This window comes from Hippopotamus amphibius, chromosome 2, assembly GCF_030028045.1.
Source record: "Hippopotamus amphibius kiboko isolate mHipAmp2 chromosome 2, mHipAmp2.hap2, whole genome shotgun sequence".
In the NCBI taxonomy this organism is placed as follows: domain Eukaryota; kingdom Metazoa; phylum Chordata; class Mammalia; order Artiodactyla; family Hippopotamidae; genus Hippopotamus; species Hippopotamus amphibius.
This window is the reverse complement of record NC_080187.1, coordinates 127,609,185-127,627,019: the sequence shown is the minus strand read 5'-3', so window position 1 is coordinate 127,627,019 and position 17,835 is coordinate 127,609,185. Positions and strand designations below refer to the sequence as shown.

Here is a 17,835-nt window from a genome sequence, read left to right as displayed (position 1 = left end):
TTGTGATGTCACATACAATATCTTATTTATCATCTGTCCTAGAAATACCCAGCTTCTGAGGGGCTGATAGCAGTTCATGTACTTTGACGTGTTCCTCTACCTACCTGAGCACTTAGAGCAAAAACTGGAATACAGGACTTTGTCACTTTATTAGTATCTTAACTAAATGTATGCTTAAACAGGTATACAGTATGGCATTAATTGTTTCTGAATCTTGGTGTCTTGTATAGATCTATGTGTATTTAAATTTCCTCAGTGATTTGTAGTCTTTATGTTTATAATCATAGACCCAAAATTTAACAAGTTAACTTGGTGGCCAGATTTCTCATGCAGAACTAGTTCATTACTCTGTGTATTTTTAACATGTTTTCATCTGTATACAGACCACCATATATAATCAAACTTTTTTCTTCCTATTTTCTGCAATCCATCTATGGTTTGTAGAATGGAGTCAGTAAATACAAAAGTTACTCCCATTCCGCAGCACTCCTGAGCTGGACTTTAACCATTAATTGACTAATTTGAACTGCTCACTTTCATATTTTATAAATTAAAGGATGCAAAGAATATTATATTTTATAAAATAAATGACAAGAAGACCAGTACTATTTTTTCAGGCCCTTTAATGTACTTTTAAAGTGTGATTGCCTCTGAGTCTCATCTGTTATTTGATATGGGTATGCATGGGTGGTATCGCTTCTCAGATTATGGTTATAAAGTAAACATTTTATTTTTCAGGTCCAACATAAATTATAAGGGTAAGTGAAAGTTACTGTTGCGGGAAAAGGACTTTGCTAAGTTTAAAGGAACCCAAGTTTTGGGAAGAGTGTGTCCTTTCTCTTTGGGGCTGTTTGGGAACTAAGGTCCCTGGACCCCCTGCTGTTTGTGCCCTGCCATGCTGGTGGATCTGACTTGGGGACTGTTGGTTAAATCAGTCTGAGTGATGCAAACTGCCTGTCCTTCTCTTCAATACTCACTGATTTCAGGGGCAAGTATTGATAAAATGACGGTGGTTGAGAAAAGTGAACTCGACTATATTCAGATTTTAAGGTGCCAGCTAAAATTTTTCAGTGTATTTGGGAAAAGTTTAGGCTAAAATGTGTGCTGTTTCCTGGGAGCTGAGTAGCTCTGGTGTGTCCAGGCTGAGACATTTGCAGTGAAGCGAAGTTTCATAGTAAGAATGTAGAGAATTACCAAAGTCTCATAATACTGAGAGAGTAAATACTCACTAGATGAGTGTTAACCACATGTAGCTACTAGGTTAATGAGTATGAAGGTTCTGATAAAAGACCGATTTTGAAATTAAATTTATGTGAAAGAGCAAATGAAATGATATGATTAAAAGTATATATCAATAAACTTAATAGACATTGGAGGTCATAAATATGTCTTTATGTTATGAATATGCATAAATAAAATTCCTCGTGAGGTGTCTTGAGATGTACCTTGATGACGTAAAATATTCAAGACAGGACCACAGAACGTTCGCAGTGGTCTCAGGTGCATGTGGTGGCAGCAGTCGTTTGTCTCCCAGAGCCACAATGAAGCCCCTGCTCTGTTGGCAGAGGGGTATGGGGTGATGAACAGAATGGGGCTTCCTTCGTTTCCTGCCCCCGGTGGCTGTCGTGCCCCCTCGTTCATTGCGACGCGTCTGTTGAGTACTTGCTGCACTGAGGCAGAGGCCTGATACAGGCAGAGGCCTGATACGTGCAGAACACTTTAAAAATGAAGAACACTTAAAAGAGTTCTTTTAGGTAGATCATTTTTGTATACAGAAGTTTTTTACGGAAGAGCTTGGTGAAGAAAACTTGTGACCATTTTGTTTTCAGGGTGCTCACTTCTTAGATTTTATATAGGTCATTGAAAATTATGAATTTCATTACATATGGCTCTCTTGACTCATAAATAAAATTTGCCACTTCTCAGCATTTCCCCTTCTATTTGTTGTTTGATGTTATCTATGTAAACTGTTTCAAAGACTTTGGGATCATCTACATGGTTTTCTTTTGTTCCTGGTTCCAGATTAAAAATAAAACAGTGTAGATTTTATTTTGACTTGTTGAGCATATGTTTTGACTACAACCTGCTGAGTGAACTCTCCCTAAACATCTCGATGTGGACAACTTGTTAAGCAATTGATTTGGAGTAGAATTGTAATTTCGTTAACTGGAGATAATACAGTATATTTCTGTGAGTTTATTGTAAATGCAACATGAAAAATGTGCAATATTATTCTGCTTTCTTCCATGCAAAGGGTGAAATCAAAATTGCTGTTTCTATTGAAGATGAAGCCAGCAAAGACCTGCCTCCCGCCGCCCTGCTCTATAGGCCAGTTCGTCAGTATGTTTACGGAGTCCTGTTTAGCTTGGCAGAAAGCAGAAAGAAAACTGAGAGACTTGCTTTTAGAAAGAACAGACTTCCACCAGAATGTATGTACTGTAAAATCCATTGTTTGTTTTCCTCGGTACTTCATAATCTCTTGTGCATTTTTAAAGCCTTAGAAGGATCGTGACTGAGTTCGCCCTGAGAGTCCCCACGTAAGGAGATGGGCTTCATCGGGGCTCTTAGGAAAGGAGGACAAACCACGGGCTGTTTTCCTCTGTAACATCCCAGCAATGGTGTTTATTCAGTGAAATGATAAAACAGCAGGTTTACGCTTTAAACTGAACACACTGATCTGGAAACAGTCCTGACGACCGCCGTCCTCCTGTGGCTAGCACGTCCCAGGCAGAGCGACAGCAGTGTCTGCTCTGGTGAACACGAGGTGTGGTTCGCCTTTTCCAGAAGTCAGTGTTCCTGGGGAGGTCCCACCAGCTGTGCACTGGGCCGCCTCTGTGCACTCAGTGTGTGGCAGCACACGTCCCTGAAGCTGAGAGGAGACTTGTAGTGATTTCCCTCGGAGACCTCCGGCTGATCGAATCTGGGGGTGGAGGGGGAGGTGGAAAGACAGAAACTGGTGTTTGAAATTTTGGCGAAAGTTGAGGTCAGAGTATTTCCATCTTCTAGTGAGCCGGTGTGACACTGGGGGGAAAATCATACCTTTCTATTCGAGGTAATGGTATCTGCTAATGTAGGGAATGTGAAAGTCACTGTTTATTTAGTAGAAGATATAGAAAAGTTTCCCAAAACATGTAGTCTCAAGAATGTTATGAAGTGTGAAAATTGTAGATTATTAGATCATCGTCTAAACTAAGGATATTTAATGACAAAACACCTGCTTGTGTGGCTGGTCAGTGCCAGCGTGGTAACACGGGTGAAGCTGACCAGTTCTGGGACAGGTGTGGAGTGGGTCTCACCTTTGGAACTCAAAACCAGAGAGGTTCTCACAATGTTAAAAACTCGGTTCTATAGATTCTTAAGGTTTCTGTTTCTAATTACTGTGACAAAGTTGTGATTCTGTAAGCCTTTAAAATGAAGCCATCTGTCACTACCCTTGCTTGAAGATACTCATACTGAGAGTGTGCTGAGCTGTTTGTGTGGCTGTTACTGGGAAGGGTCATGCCGGCTCCGCAGGGCCTCCTCCAGCTGACGCTTCCGCCGCCTTGACCAGGGCTGGACACGCCACGGGAAACACCGAGTGTTGCCAGTGGACACTCTTTTCAAAGGCCCAGTACGTTTTGGATGTACAAATCCTCACTTTTCTCACACTGTGTGACTTATTTGCTCAGAAAAGAAGGTCCTTTTTAACTTGGGATTGGTCAGTTTTCCGTGCTGGCCTGCCCAGGCCCCCCAGCCCCGCAGCTGTGACCCCCACTTCAGTTCACTGCCGTCTTAGTCCCTGTAGCCCCGTGGGTCTCTGTGGGGCCTAGAATGCCGAGTGCTGCAGGGCCCCGTGCAGCCCTGCTTCCTGCCGTGTGCTCGGCTCCACGGCACCACATTGGCCTCACGGTCACGGGCTGTGTCTTTCATTTGCTTGTGTGTTCCAGACACAGAGTTATCTTTATGCGGAAACTCCTCAGGAGCTCTCAGTGCTCACAGCCTGGGGAGCCTCAGGTGGACCCCAGGTTGGGCTCCCCGTTGCAGCACTCACAGCTTTATTGAGCATCCTGAATACGGCTGGTGTGCTCTGTTCGTGCCCTCAGCAGGGAGCACCACCATCCCTCGTGTCTGATTCAGGGAGTTCTGTGTCACAGGTGAGCTGCAGGTGCCAGAGTCTGGGTCTGTCCTGCCCTGCTGCCAGTCCGTGGCTTTCAAACACTGTGGAGCACACAGCTGGCAGCACTCAGCATGCTCTGCTCCCTCATCAGTTTGTACCTGGGTGGTACAGGTGTCTCTCTAGCCTGGGAGAGGCTGGCCTGTTAGCAGGCAGTAGGGGAAGCAGAAGCCAGGGGAGACTACTGACTAAATGGACCAGTATCCTCTGAACATAAGCAAGAGAGAGGCACATCATGGTGAAGGGCTGGGCGTGCAAGCCACAGCAGAGCGCCCGATGCTGCTCTCACAGAGAAATGACGGGGTTGGCTTGCCTGAGGCAGGCCAGTTCTGGCTGGCGCTGAAGAGTTGTGGGGAATGGTATGATTAAGGGAAGAAGAAAGAGGGGGTGGTACAGTCTTGGGTGACTCAGATGAGCTCTGTGAGGTTCTGGATGGAGGTGCCTTGACCTCATTTGAAGGCAGGGAGGCCCAGGGGAAGACAAAGGAAAAGAGGAGAAAGGTGTACCAGTGTAAGGTGGATGGGGGAAGGGTGGGGTGAGTAGGAGAAGGCCGTAGCTTCATAGAGGATTTGGCAGGCATGTCTTTTTCCTTTTGTCCTGCCTCCACTCCCCTCCCCATTCCTCTGCCTTCTTTTTAAGGATGGGATAGACACAGTTGTTTCTCATTGCTATGTTACTTTTGGCCAATGGGAAACACTGACTCTTATGATGCCACTGATTCAGGTTTCCATGCCTGAAACATCTGCTGTGCATATTTTACTGTTCTTACTGAGAAAATGCTGTAGCTTCTTGGTGGTCTGGATGCGATGGGAAAACAACGTCTGGTCATGCCAAAAAGAGGCTGACCGTGAACATTTTCTCTGGAGTTCTTAGTTGACAAGATTTTAAAGTATGTTAAAATCTTGTTTTATCTACACTTATTCTTAGACCATATGTAGATGAACTGAAACCAGTGGCACTTTGCAGGAGATTCATAAACCATGTGGAAGTGCACCAGAAGGTCCTTGGGGCAAGTTTGTTCCCCACATGCCGGCTGCGTTTGCCTCCCCAAAACCGAGCTGGGTGGATTCCAGGTAAATCCACCTGCTCTCAAGTGGGTGATGCAGCCACTTCTGAATGTGAGGATTTTGATCTAACATGGCTTCAGAATGCTGTGCGTACAGATGCGTGTTCCTGGTGTGGTCACTGTGACAGTCAAGAGTTTTCCCAAGAGGGCTTTGTTGTCAGAGCTAGTCAAAGGGCATATTGAAGTCTACATGGTTGTTCAAAAATACTTAACTCTCATTAGATATAAGACATATATCCATATGGAAATTAATCTCTTGATTAAGGCATATGGTAAAATGTTCATAATTTACAGTGAATTTTCACATGACTTACCAAAGTTTCATTTTTAAAGTCATTATATGGCTACAGTAGGATATCTACAATCAGATCCTTAAAAAATTCCAGCCTTTGAAAATCATGTTGAATCACGTGCTGGCAGTTTATTTTTCTGTTTCTTTCTGTCCATTTCTAGGTTCTGTCATTTTGTTTTTAGGAAATTAATAAGAATCCTTGCCTTACTGTGGCAGCATGCTGCTGAAGCCACTATTGTGGAGTTCGAAGTCCTGCCAGTGGGTTCAGCAGAAGACTGTTGACCCCACACAAGCGGATTCACCCAGATGTGCTGGGTGGTGATGGTGGCAGTTGCTTTGGGGAGAGACGGGACCAGGAGCTAGCTGTCTCTGTAGCTGCTGGAGTAAAGGCTGGCCCTGGAGACAGGCACCTGGGTCCAGATGCCGTGGCTGCTTCTCAGATGCACTTCTGCCCTGGAGGCAGCTCTGGGCTCTAGCACTCTAGTGACTCTTCCCAAGGGTGTCCCCCAGCCACCCAGGCACTGGGGTTCCCTCAGGTGCTCCCCAGTGATGGATGGGAGGGGCCAGAAGAAAGGGCTCAGGTTCTAAAAAGACTGTAGGCTAATGAGTCGCCTCAGCTATAGCTGAAGTGTTAAAAATCCAGGAAGTGATTTGCACATTTAAAAATTATTATCCACTTAACAAAACTGGCTTCTGTTTTTTACAGGTCTCCTCGGTACTTCAAAATTAAGTTAAAAAAAAAAAAAGAAGTAGGCTTGGGAATTCCCTGGCTGTCCAGTGGTTAGGACTCCACTGCAGGGGGTACGGGTTCAATCACTAGTCGGAGAACTGGGATCCCACAAGCCTTTAATATGACCAGTATTAGTGTGCTGTTTTCATATGTGTGAAAATTGGTTATCGTAAAGATTTTTTTCTTATGATTTTATGAGGACTCTTTATACGTTAACCTGAATTTCCTTATTCTTCAAAGCTTTTCAGAGTAGCATTAGCAAAATTCCTCTTCCTCACAGAACTTTGAACTCAAGAGATGGCGGTGGGGGAAGGCAATGTTGTGTGACAGGCAGTGTTTGACGGTACTCTTTTGGATTAATGTTTATGTCATAGGTCCTTGAGCTTTGGGGTTTCTAATGTAGTAGGAATGACGTAAATGGGAAAAATGAAGACTGGAAACAGTGCTGACTTACTACACGTCTATAACACCATGTAACACCATGTTGTGTGTGCCCTGTGGCCTACTGCGCATGTATATGTTTGCGGACAGTAGGATACCCCCAGCCTCAGATATGAAAGGTTTACGGAAAAAAATTCACAGTCTTTTACTTTTGAGAATCATGGAGGGTGCTCGGAGATGTGTCAGTGTGAGGAAATGGGTGGCTGGCTAGTTGGACCCCCACAGCTTGCACACGGCGCTGCTTGGAAGTTAACCAGCAGTTTTCCCATTGGCAGAATAGACCAGCTGCCATCGCACCCATTTTTCTGTTTCTGCCCTGATATGTAGGAGCTAGAGTTTTGTTTTTATTTATTTGCATGTGTAGGGTTTTTTTTCCCCTCTAACTCCAGAGGAGAGCTCAGGGAAGAAAACAGTGACTCCTCGCCATATACACACACTTGCACAGACACAGACCAAAGGTGCAGTCGGCTATAGTATTAGAAGATGTGTCCATCTTTTTCCTTACCTGTAACTGTATTGTGTGTGTGCTGCCACTCTCACTCCTAAGCCCTTATAACAGGCACTGCTAGTTGCTCTGGCACTGAGCTTAGAGACATACTTTGTCACACGGCACTATAGGCAGCCACTACCAGTCTTGGAAATAGGCTTACAAAATGAAACCATGTTTATTACTCCTGGTCTGGGATGGATCCCAAAATCCGTATTATAACAGATTTCTAAGGTAGCTGGTTGTCATGTGCGTAAATGTGAAAATAGTAGAAGATGATTAATGTCTGATGGAAAACATTGGGTTTTTACTGACAGCTTAAGTCTTAATAGTGTTTTCTGCCCTGAAATTGTATTTGAAAAGGTACTTCCGGTAAAGAAAATACATTATACATTTAGCCTCCGGTAACACAGAAAACTGGTGCCCTGGAGTTGTTTTTGCCAATATAAAAATTCAGTTTAGTTTCTGGAAAGGAAGACAATCTCATATTCAGTTTTTTTGAAATAGATTCCAGTTGAAATCCTGAATTTTCCTGTCCGTAGAAAAGACAAGATAAATATTTATTGGTGGTGACACACGGGAGATTTATTCATGGACAGTAGCTGGGTTAGCTGACCTCTGGGATTTTCTTATTCTTGTTTTAACAAGGCAGCATGAACATGTCTTTCTAAAACCGTGCCTTCACAGCGAGGGTTTTACACCCCAGCGCTCTTGTCTGCATGCACTCGAAGTGTTCTCATAATCCCTCTGCCCCGTACCATCTGGATAATCCCTGTATAACCAGTGGTTTTTTTCAAAAATGAGAAGAGCCCAGATTACTTGCTGTTAGCTGGCTACTTCGCATCTGCTTATTCTTGTGAGCTGAATCAGAGACCAAGCCTCCCCTCCTGGGCAACAGCAACTTGGGAAGGAGCCCAGAGCCAGAGGGAGAGAAGCTACCGTGTGTGCACCAGCCACCCCATCGGGCAAGCTTGTAGCACAGAGGCTACCCTGTGTCAGCCTGAAAATGGGATGTCCCTTGGAATTCATTAATCTATAAACACTAACCTTTAATTGATCTAATGTAATGAACCTATACAACATAAGTCGGTATCACACACTTGTAAACATACAACAGGTGTACAAGGTGCCTTTGTGTTTCCTCATCTAGATAGTGCTACAGAGTGAGTCGTTGGCCCCTTTTTAGTGCCTAGCTTATGGGCTGGGCCAGGGTGAGACAAGTGAGGGACCCAGGCCTCAGAATTTAAGGAGACCCTTGTTCTCACACAGGCATGTGGGAATTGGCACCTGAGCCCTGGGTGCCTTTCCTACCTCACCCAGGGCATAGTAGGTGCTCAATAAATATCTGTTAGGTGATTGGCCAAAGGTTCCACCATTAAGTGGTGGTGTATGCAAAAGAGCTCCAAGTTTTCAGTTGTTTAAAAACAGATACAAGTTAAAAAACAAAGCAGATCGGAAGCATCTTTGCTTTTGGAGCAAAGCTTTTTGTTACTGCACATTTATTTTCTCTGATAAAGACATGTATTTCCTAAATTACATTTGAGCCATTCTTGTCATGAATAGTGCAGATAAATAACAAAAATGCTTAGAATATGAGAGGAAGCTACTACATCTGATACTTCCTTTAGCTGCAGTCTCCCCTGCCCTGTCCTGTGCTCCTGGTGGGTGTGGACTGCATGTTCCTGCTGGCATTGGGGCAGCGCTTTCCATAGGACACGGGAGTTCATGAGCATCAGGTGGGTGGTCCTCAGGCATGAGTGTGTGCTCATCTGCAGCCTCTGCAGGCTGAACAGGCTCTGAGCACACAGCATCATGCCAGGTAAAGTCAGGCACATTGGCTGCGTAGAGCCCCAGCTAGTACGGACAGCTCTCTAGGGAAGCTTCAGGGAACACTCAGGTGAACAGACACTTGTGAAGGGACTGCTGGCACCTCTGACCTCCACTTATCCTCGATGTAGGACATGGAACATTAAGTATGCACAGGTCGAAGCGTTCTGAACTTGAGAATGAAAATCCTCCACCAAAATTTTATTTCTAGAATGAAAACAATGAAGTAAAATGGTTGCTTAAATTAATTAAAGAGGCAAGAGCAGAGCTGACAAAGGGGAAAGAAATAAACGGATAAAGACGAGGATAGCTTTAATAGGAATGCCTTCCTTGAGAAAAGTCAAAGGAGACTCCTGGCACTATAACCTGAGTTTTTTAAGATGCAGTAAACTTATACTCTGTGTACGTGCGCGTGTGGTGGGTGTGCATGTGTGTGTGTTTGACAGGAAGAAAGTGAGAGACCTTAGGTTCACTAGGTTGTTAATCCAGATTAACAACCAAAGATAAAATCTAATTAGTTCCATTAAATAAATCTTTGCCACCAAAGTGAAGATGTTACATAGAAAAAATAGATTTATGCATTTTTGCTTGGAGGGGCGTGAAAATGAACTTTTGTGGGCTTATGTAATAGAAATGCAGCATACTGGTTAATGGCTTATGTTGTAACTTTCTTTCACCTGTTTTCTTGGGGCTGACAGCGCACCAGCCTCTGAGACTGCAGGTGGGACAAACGGGTGGTGTACTGTACCTAGGAGGGCCCTGCGGTGGTGGCAGCCACCCTCTGCATATGAGTGGGTGATGTGTGGAGCTGTGCGTGCTGCAGCTCGGCAGGCGTTGGGGTGGGTGGCTAGATTGTGAGTCCAAGGACAGGGTCTGCTGGACAACGGGGACCTTGTGACTTTGTGTCTGGCACCTAAAATATAGGTAAATTCAAAAACACATGTATTTAAATATACATGTATATCTCTGTTTTGACTTGATGGACTTTAAAATAAACATTTTAAGTTCAAATTTTTTTTTAACATTTAAACACTAAGATATTCAGATGTAAATTAAAGGGATTTTCCCAATGACAAAGTAATTGCTTTTTTGTAAGAAAATCTGCAGAAATTATCTTGACTGGCACCCCTGCTCGAGCAGCTGCCCCTCTGAGTTGGTCCCTGCAGAAAGGCTGGTCACGGCACTCCTCTGCAGCACACTGGCTCTTGGCTTCACTGGGTTGATTGTGCAAAGCTTGCTTTTCCTGTTGCTAACAACTGTGTATACCCAAGTATCTGACTCCTGAAATGCTTCATGACATTGGACTTGGGGTGGAGCTGTAGAGATGAGCCAGTTACTGGTTTAATTTTGTCAGGATTTGGGTTCTTCACAATCTCAGTTTGCCTCAGGTGTTATTACTATAGGGAAAATGAGCCCAGGAAGGAGGTTTGGTTATTTGGATAGAATTGATGTATCCAAGACCGCGTTAGACTCATAACACCATCCTGGTTTCTGTACCAGCTGTCAGCCATGGGAGGGGCAGGGGCGCATGCCAGCAGCTCTCTGGGCCCGGGGCTCCATGGGGCCCTGCTTCGGTTCTGATATTTATTGACCAGAATGAGCTATTTGTTACAAAATGCACACCCAGATTTTACTATCAGACTGTTTGCATCATTGCACTTTGGTGAGAAATTTTAACCTCCTTCTCTGCAGTATGCTTTATCTCCACTGTTCTCCTTCCCCCATCATGGTTTTTCCCTTAAGTTGTTTGGAAATTATGTGGGAAAATGTACATGTTTGTGTGTTTTAAGAATTAATTGATGCTAATAGTAGTAAAACTACTGTGGAAAAAAAGGTCATTTTTTGTATGATATCAACTTAGAACTTCTTGATTTTTTTTTTTAAGGTGCAATGGGGAATTTTACAGTTTGTCTTCAGTCTTGCTGAATAGAAATACTGTGTGCTGACTTCACTTGAGGTTTCAAAACATGGACTGTCGCTTCCACTTGCCCCTTTATTGGGCTTTGGGGATCTCACTACATGGTAGTTTGTCCCTACCAGTCTTTAAAATAGAGTGTAACAGTTAATTTGCTAAAGTAGGGGGACCTTAAGTAAAGTGGCTACCAAATGCAAATTATTTTTCAGATCTAATTAGTAAAAACATGTAGAAAAAGATTAGCTATCTAAATTGGATTTTCCATGGATTTCTTTGATAATCACATACTTCTGTAAGTTGTACCATTGTTATTACTAAAACTGTTAATGGATTTATAATATTAAAACAAATTTTACCTAACATTCTTGACTTATACATATTAATTATATGGGGAAATCTAGTTTGATTTAATTGAGAAGAAACTTACCGGTGGCCTGACTGAAAATCTGAATGAGTCACCAAAGTGCATAGAGTAGAGAACAAAATGAGGATTAGAGGTGAGGCTTGATGACCAATGGCTTACTAATAACAGAATGCATTGTTATTACAAGAGTGACATCTTCATACTGTAATTATTAGAGAGAGCTGTTTGTTTTTGTTAGGCTTCAAGTAGCTGAGATAGGGCATAAATGGTTCTCTAATTTTCCTTCCTGTAGTTTCACCAGTGATCATTAAAGAGTGGGCAGCTTACAAAGGGAAGTCTCCACAAACTCCGGAATTGGTGGAAGCTCTTGCCTTCAGGGAGTGGACCTGCCCCAACCTGAAGAGACTCTGGCTGGGGAAGGCGGTGGAGGACAAGAACCGCAGAATGAGGGCCTTCCTGGCCTGCATGAGGTCAGACACACCAGCCATGCTCAACCCAGCCAGCGTGCCCACTCATCTCACGGTGCTGTGCTGCGTCCTACGGTAGGTGCAGCCAGCCGCAGCTTCAGCCACTGCGTGTTCTCCAGCAGGTGCTTGTACAGACGTCTCTCAGAGATGTGTTCTGTATGAAGTACATGGGGGTTATTCCAGATGAATCATGTTGTCGGTTGAAATTTGTCCTCATCTCATATTGTCATATATTATAGAAATATAGGCCATGTAAATGCAATGTGGATTTGAATTGATGCTATATAATGTTTATAGAATGGATGTATTTGGTGGACCTGTATTTTATGTAGATGTAATGATTTTAAACATAGTTTATCCTTTAAATGTTAAAATTTTAAAAGCTACTGGGGGACTATATTATGTATTATTTGTAATTGTTCTTTAGGGAAAATGTGTCTCTTCTTTCTCTTTCATTTATTTAATCACATGTAGATCTGGACTCGTGGTTCTCTCTCTTCCTAGGGTTATAAACTGATATAACCTGATATTTGATTGTTCAGTTTGTTCCAGTTCAGGCCTTGGGAGCTCATCCAGTGGCTCCTATGTCCTTTGTCCCCCTAGCATGTCCTCGCTTTCTGGCACCAGAAGATGCCCAGGCTCATCCTGTATCTGCCCTGCCCTGGAACCTGCCGTCCCTAAGGGGCTAGCTCCTGCCTTGGAGAGAGGGGTTAAAAACCCAGATGTAGGCACTGTGTGCCTCCAGACCCTCTCAGCCAGTGGGCCACAAATGCCTCTGTGGACATTGTTGGCGGTTTGGAGTTAATTTGAATCGGCATGCATACTTGAATCAGGTTAATTAGTTTTTTGAGATTTTTTTTCTTTTTTGGAGGCGGGAACCAATTTCAAACTTAGGAAAAAGTTGCAAGTATAACACAAAGAGGTTTTTTATGTGGGTTTTTGTGTGTGTGTGTGTTTATTTAAGTACTTGATTTTTAAAAAAAAAAACACTTGTGATTTTCTAACAAACAAGGACACTGTCCTATGTAACCACAATACAGCCATCAGGATCACTCAACATTAATACTTTATTTCTATCTTAACTTCAGGGTTTGTTTCAGAGCCTCTCTTTGTGTTTGGAGGTGAAGTCCCACTTGTCCTCAGCAGATGCTTGTGGAGGACAGAGCTGTTCCTCTGCTTCTTGTCTCGTCCAGGCTGTGGCTCTGTGCTCTGGCCAGTTGGCAAAGGGGGCATCTGCCTGGCTCTCCAGCAAAGCCACTCTGCCCCCCTTGTAACTAATACGATCTCATGGGAGGCACTTTGTGTAAACCTTCCATTGCTCCTCAGATTTCAGTGTATTGATATCAACCTTGGCTCCTGGCTTCATCAATGACTTTGTGGTCCACTACTGCCATCATGTAATTTGGTGCTCCATTGTCACTTGTTGGGCCAGTTGGGGGCCGTATCAGTCTGGCCTCCGTGTTCTTAAATGTCTTCATCATTCTGTGTGCACTCTCTTACCTCTCTGCAGAGATTCTGGCCTCACCTTGGATGCCCCCTATTCCCAGGAAGCCGTGATTTCTAGTGATGGGGTCAGTACTGGACACCAGGCTCTGACGGCAGCTTCGCTGCTCCCAGACCTTCCCGGTATGCATGCAGGCACACAGACAACTGCATGTTTGTAGACTTCCACTTCTGATATCTTCAGCCTGCCCATCTTAGCTCTCCCTTCCCAAGTGTGGTCTCTGACCCTGACACACAGTGAGAGCCTGGGGCCCAGCTGCCGTACAGGCCTTCACCTGCCCCAGCCCCTGTGTCCCATCCCCCTGGGCTGGCCCCTCATCCGTGGTCCCCTGACCCCTACTGGGTCTCACCTGCTTCCTGAGGATGGGGGCAGAGCTTTAGTCAGGTGTTTATTTCTTGAAGATTCTTAAATCCATAACAGACTTTAAGGCCAGTAACTTATTTAGAAGCCTTTCCTTAATGAAATCAAGGTTGACTAAAATTAGCATATTGTGTCAGTTTCTTATCTTTATCTCCATTGAGGATTAGCTAGTGGGAAAGACTAGTTTTTGTATTTTGGTTTTAGAATCCTCTTCTGGTCTCCTCTAATGGAGAGTACATCTTATATCAGCCAAAACATTAAGAGTAGGACTTTGGTGCTCTAAAATCAAATTAGCAGTGATGATTTTGGTTACTTTGTGTTTCTGTCTTCCAAATTTAAAATGATGTGTGGCCTTTATTCTAGTGGGTAGACAGCTAACCATCTACCATCCTGACCTGAAAGTCCCACCAGGCCCTGAGTGAGGACGATGTGTGCTGCGCCCCTGGGCCCGAAGCAGCTGTGTGTTAGTGCAGGACAGTGTGGTGTCGATGTGAGCACAGTGCTCACGTTATTTCATGCTCCCTGGGATGGCAGTGCCTTCACGTCTTGTCTCTCCACGCACTGGGCCTCTTGGGGCACTGGGTTGCCTGGTAAGTGCAGACGGGACAGTGTAACTGGGTCCCACTCTTTATCTCGGTCCTTGTGGCCCTTCCTTGGCCATTACCCCAGAAACAGCTCTGCCTCTTTTAGGCTCTGTTCATATGGCCTTTGGAAAGTTTCCAGATTTCTGAGTTGTCCTGGTCCCCATATTTATTTTTTTGTAGTTGTTTATACAAAACATACTCATTTTAGAACTTGCAAAGGTTAATAAATGCAACTAGTAATCTCACGTTTGAGTGACCCCTTCCCGTGCTCATCTCTGCGGTGTCGAGAAGCTGCAGTGAGTGCAGCACAGGTTCCCTCGTACTTGCTGCTCTGGTGGAAGCCAGAAGACGTGCTTGGTTGTACAGACTGCTGTGTGCATTGTGGGCTTGGAGCCATGGGGTTTCCCACTCGGAAAGACTCACACAGTTTCAGATCCTGAGGAGGAGGGGCTTGTTGAGGTGAGGTGGTTGGGGAGAGGAGAGGGAGTGGCTTGTGGGACAGGTCTCAGGAATTTGGGGCCAGGACACCAGTAAATGGGTTGGTCCACTTCTGCTAAGAGAATTTGTTCTACTTTTATGAGTGTTTTGGGCCACAGGGAGAAGCAGGTAAAGAAGGATACCTTGCGTGGCCTCTGATTGATGGGTATGGCCTGCTAAGAACGTGGGGTGAAGAGTGTGAAGGGCCTGGAGCCAGGGGAGGGGTGGGGGTGCGCGTGAGTAAGAGAGTTGGCGTATGTCTCCAAGGGCCTGACAAGGACAGGCTCTGGCCTAGGGCCAATGGCCCAGTGGTCTTTCTCTGGAGAAATTGCAGCTGTGTGACAGTGGCCTGCTGAAGTTGGGGGAAGGGGCACCAAAGGGTCAGAGCCTGTGTCCCAGATATGATAAGGCCCTGTTGGAGGCCACACAGCATGACCCTTGGCCTTGATGGCTGGGGCAGGGCAAATGTCAGCAGTCACAAGGTTGGGCCATCATCACAAAGGCTCTCCCCTTTAATTTTTTTTTTTAAACATAATTTCAAACTTGAAGAAATTGCAAGATTAGTGCAAAGAGTTGGAGGCTATTCTTCATCCGGATTCCCCACATATTAATGTGTTACTGCAGTGGCATTCTCCTCGTCTCTCCACGTGGCTGTGTGTTTGTCCTAAATCCCTTGAATGGAAGTTGTGAGTGTGATGCCCCTTTACCCCTAAACACTTTAGTTTATGTTTCCTTAAAAAAAGGACATTATCAAAATCAGAAAAATAATACTGATACATCTCATCTACAGCTGCTACTCAAGTTTCTTCTGTTATCCCAATAACATCCTTTATTAGCAACAGAGTCTTGCCTTGTGTTTGCACTCACATGCCTTGTCTCCTCCAATCTCAGACAGCTTCTCGTGTTTCTTTGGGTTGATGTACAGATATTTCTGAAGAGTAAACAAACACTGGTTTGTTTGCAGACCAGGGAGCTGCAGATCATACGTCTTTTAGACAGCATGTGAACTAAGGGATGTGGCTTCTCCAGGAAATTGTGTTTAAAAACAGAGAGCCAGCCCCTGGGTGCAGTGTGTCAACCTCTGGGTAGACTGTTTCTCAGTCTAGGTTGGCTGGTGTTCCTTCATGAGGAGATTCTGCTTCTGCCTCTGGGGCAAGCCTACCCCAGCCGGGAGGTGGTGGTCTTCTCTATGCTCTCCTAGTGATGCCAGCACCCGTGTGTTACATATGTTCTAAACATGACATTACAGCAGCAATCAGGAGACAAGGGGGAGAGTGGCAGCCAAATCTCTAGAATCCTTGGAGTGAAGACGAGGAGGGACCAGCACTGAGCAGAGGTTCAGTGTGAAGGTGAAGCAAGTGTCCTGAACAGAACAGAAAGCAGTCTTGCTGGGGTACAGCCGAGACCAGACAGATGAGGTCCTTTTCCACGAAAGCGTCTGAGAAGACAGACTGAGTTACATTCTGGAGGAACTTAATGAATAAAACAAGGGAGGCAGAGGGCTTGAGCCCCCAAACAAGTGCAGCCTGTTCCAGCACCCCAAGGAGCATAGGCAGGGTCCAGCTCCTTATCTGTGCCAGTTGGACGTGGACCACGTTGGTCCCCTAAGTGACGTGGAGACCTGCTTCTGTTCCAGCTTCCATGCTTCTAAAGGGCAGTGAGAGGAGAGGTGACTAAGGGGGACTGCAGATACCCTCAGACTTCCATGATAGGAAGCTTAAGTAAGGCCCAACCCAGGAAGAAGACATGGAAAAGAATGTCTAGAGAAAGCTGAGAAGCATAAAGGGATTGAAGACACTGTCAGTGCACAGGTAGGAATAGCGTGAACGCGTGAGATAGCCAAGGGCCAGTTTACTGCTCTCACCTTTGCTCCTGACTGCGGTGCCATTGGTGCCGTCCACATTCTCTGGTGTTTAAGCTATCTGTGTACATGCCTATCTTTGTGAATACACTTCATACTCTTTCTCCATCCAGAAGGCTTTCTGAAGGCTTACACTGAAAAAGAGATAAAGAGTAACTTTGTTAGATTGCAAATAGAAAGCCAAAATGGAGCAAGTGGTAGGTATTCTAACCCAAAAGACTTGTTGTTGCAGCTAAACTGAGTGCTGAGAGTCTTTGCTGCCAGGAAAACCAGGAAAGAGCTTAAGAAAACCAGCTTGTCTCCAAAACAATCTTTTTCTGATTCATTATTTTTAAAGAAGCATCTAGCCTAGGGCTAGCGGATGAAGTTAGTGTTTCACGGGTTTGCAGGATGAAGAGTTGTAGTGATGGATGGCGGGGGGATGTCTGTGCAGCACTGTGAATGTGCTGAATGCCCTTGCCCTGTCCACTAAGAAATGGTGAAAATGGTAAATTTTGTATGTATCTTATCACAATTTTAAAAAAATAAGAAATAAAAATAAAAAGAATGTATAACATGGATACTTAGGCAAAGAGCATTGTATACTGAGCAAAATCTTTCCACAATAATTTTTTTCAGGGAAAATTAGGGAGACTTTCTTCAGATTTGCTGTTTCTTGCATCAGGCCCTAGTTAAAACTCAGTAGGACTGTTTTATTTAAGATTTCTGGCACTCAAACGATTGTAAATGTTGACAGTTTAATGAAGTAAAACTTCTACATCGCTCTTTTAAATATATCTGATTAAATCTAAATACCATAGCGATTTAACGTCCACTGTTGTTTTACCTTGAAATTGCGTTTCCTTTCTGCTTCTGCATAGTTTTACCATGAAGTGTGTGGGCTCTAGACTACTTACCCATCTCTAGAATGGGATGGCAATGGCTCCTGCCTCAGAGTTGCTGTGCACACTTGAGAAGTCAGTGTTGTAAATGCGCAGACTAGTGCTCGGCACTGGTGAGCACTTTCATTTTTCTATCGGGATTTTTATTGAAAATACTTCTCTTAGCCGGGTGGAACTTCCTCCTTCACCTTTTAAGTTCCTGCGGATGAACGTTAATTATTACAGAAATGAGAGAGGGCTCTGCATCAACTCAGATCCTGACTTTTGTTGACTTAAACTTTAAGCAGTGAGAAACCTTTCTGGGCAGACAGTACTGGAAAGAGCTTTGTTAGGCGTGTCACAGTTCTCCAGGCTTCTTTTAAGCTGTTTGCCAGAGTTCACATAGGGATCTATCACCAGAAGTTATTTTTGGTGATCAGCTGGCAA

General features: G+C 44.4%; 1 protein-coding gene across 2 annotated transcripts in view; it reads left to right on the top strand.

Annotated features, from left to right (window-relative positions):
- Positions 1-17,835, top strand: part of FAM120A (family with sequence similarity 120 member A) — a 103,617-nt gene that overhangs the window by 65,590 nt on the left and 20,192 nt on the right. For both annotated transcript variants that reach the window (XM_057719912.1, XM_057719913.1), the window contains exons 10-11: positions 2,255-2,429; positions 11,568-11,817. In XM_057719912.1, the coding sequence (XP_057575895.1) occupies positions 2,255-2,429; positions 11,568-11,817 (425 nt within the window). The remainder of the gene's footprint in view (positions 1-2,254; positions 2,430-11,567; positions 11,818-17,835) is intronic.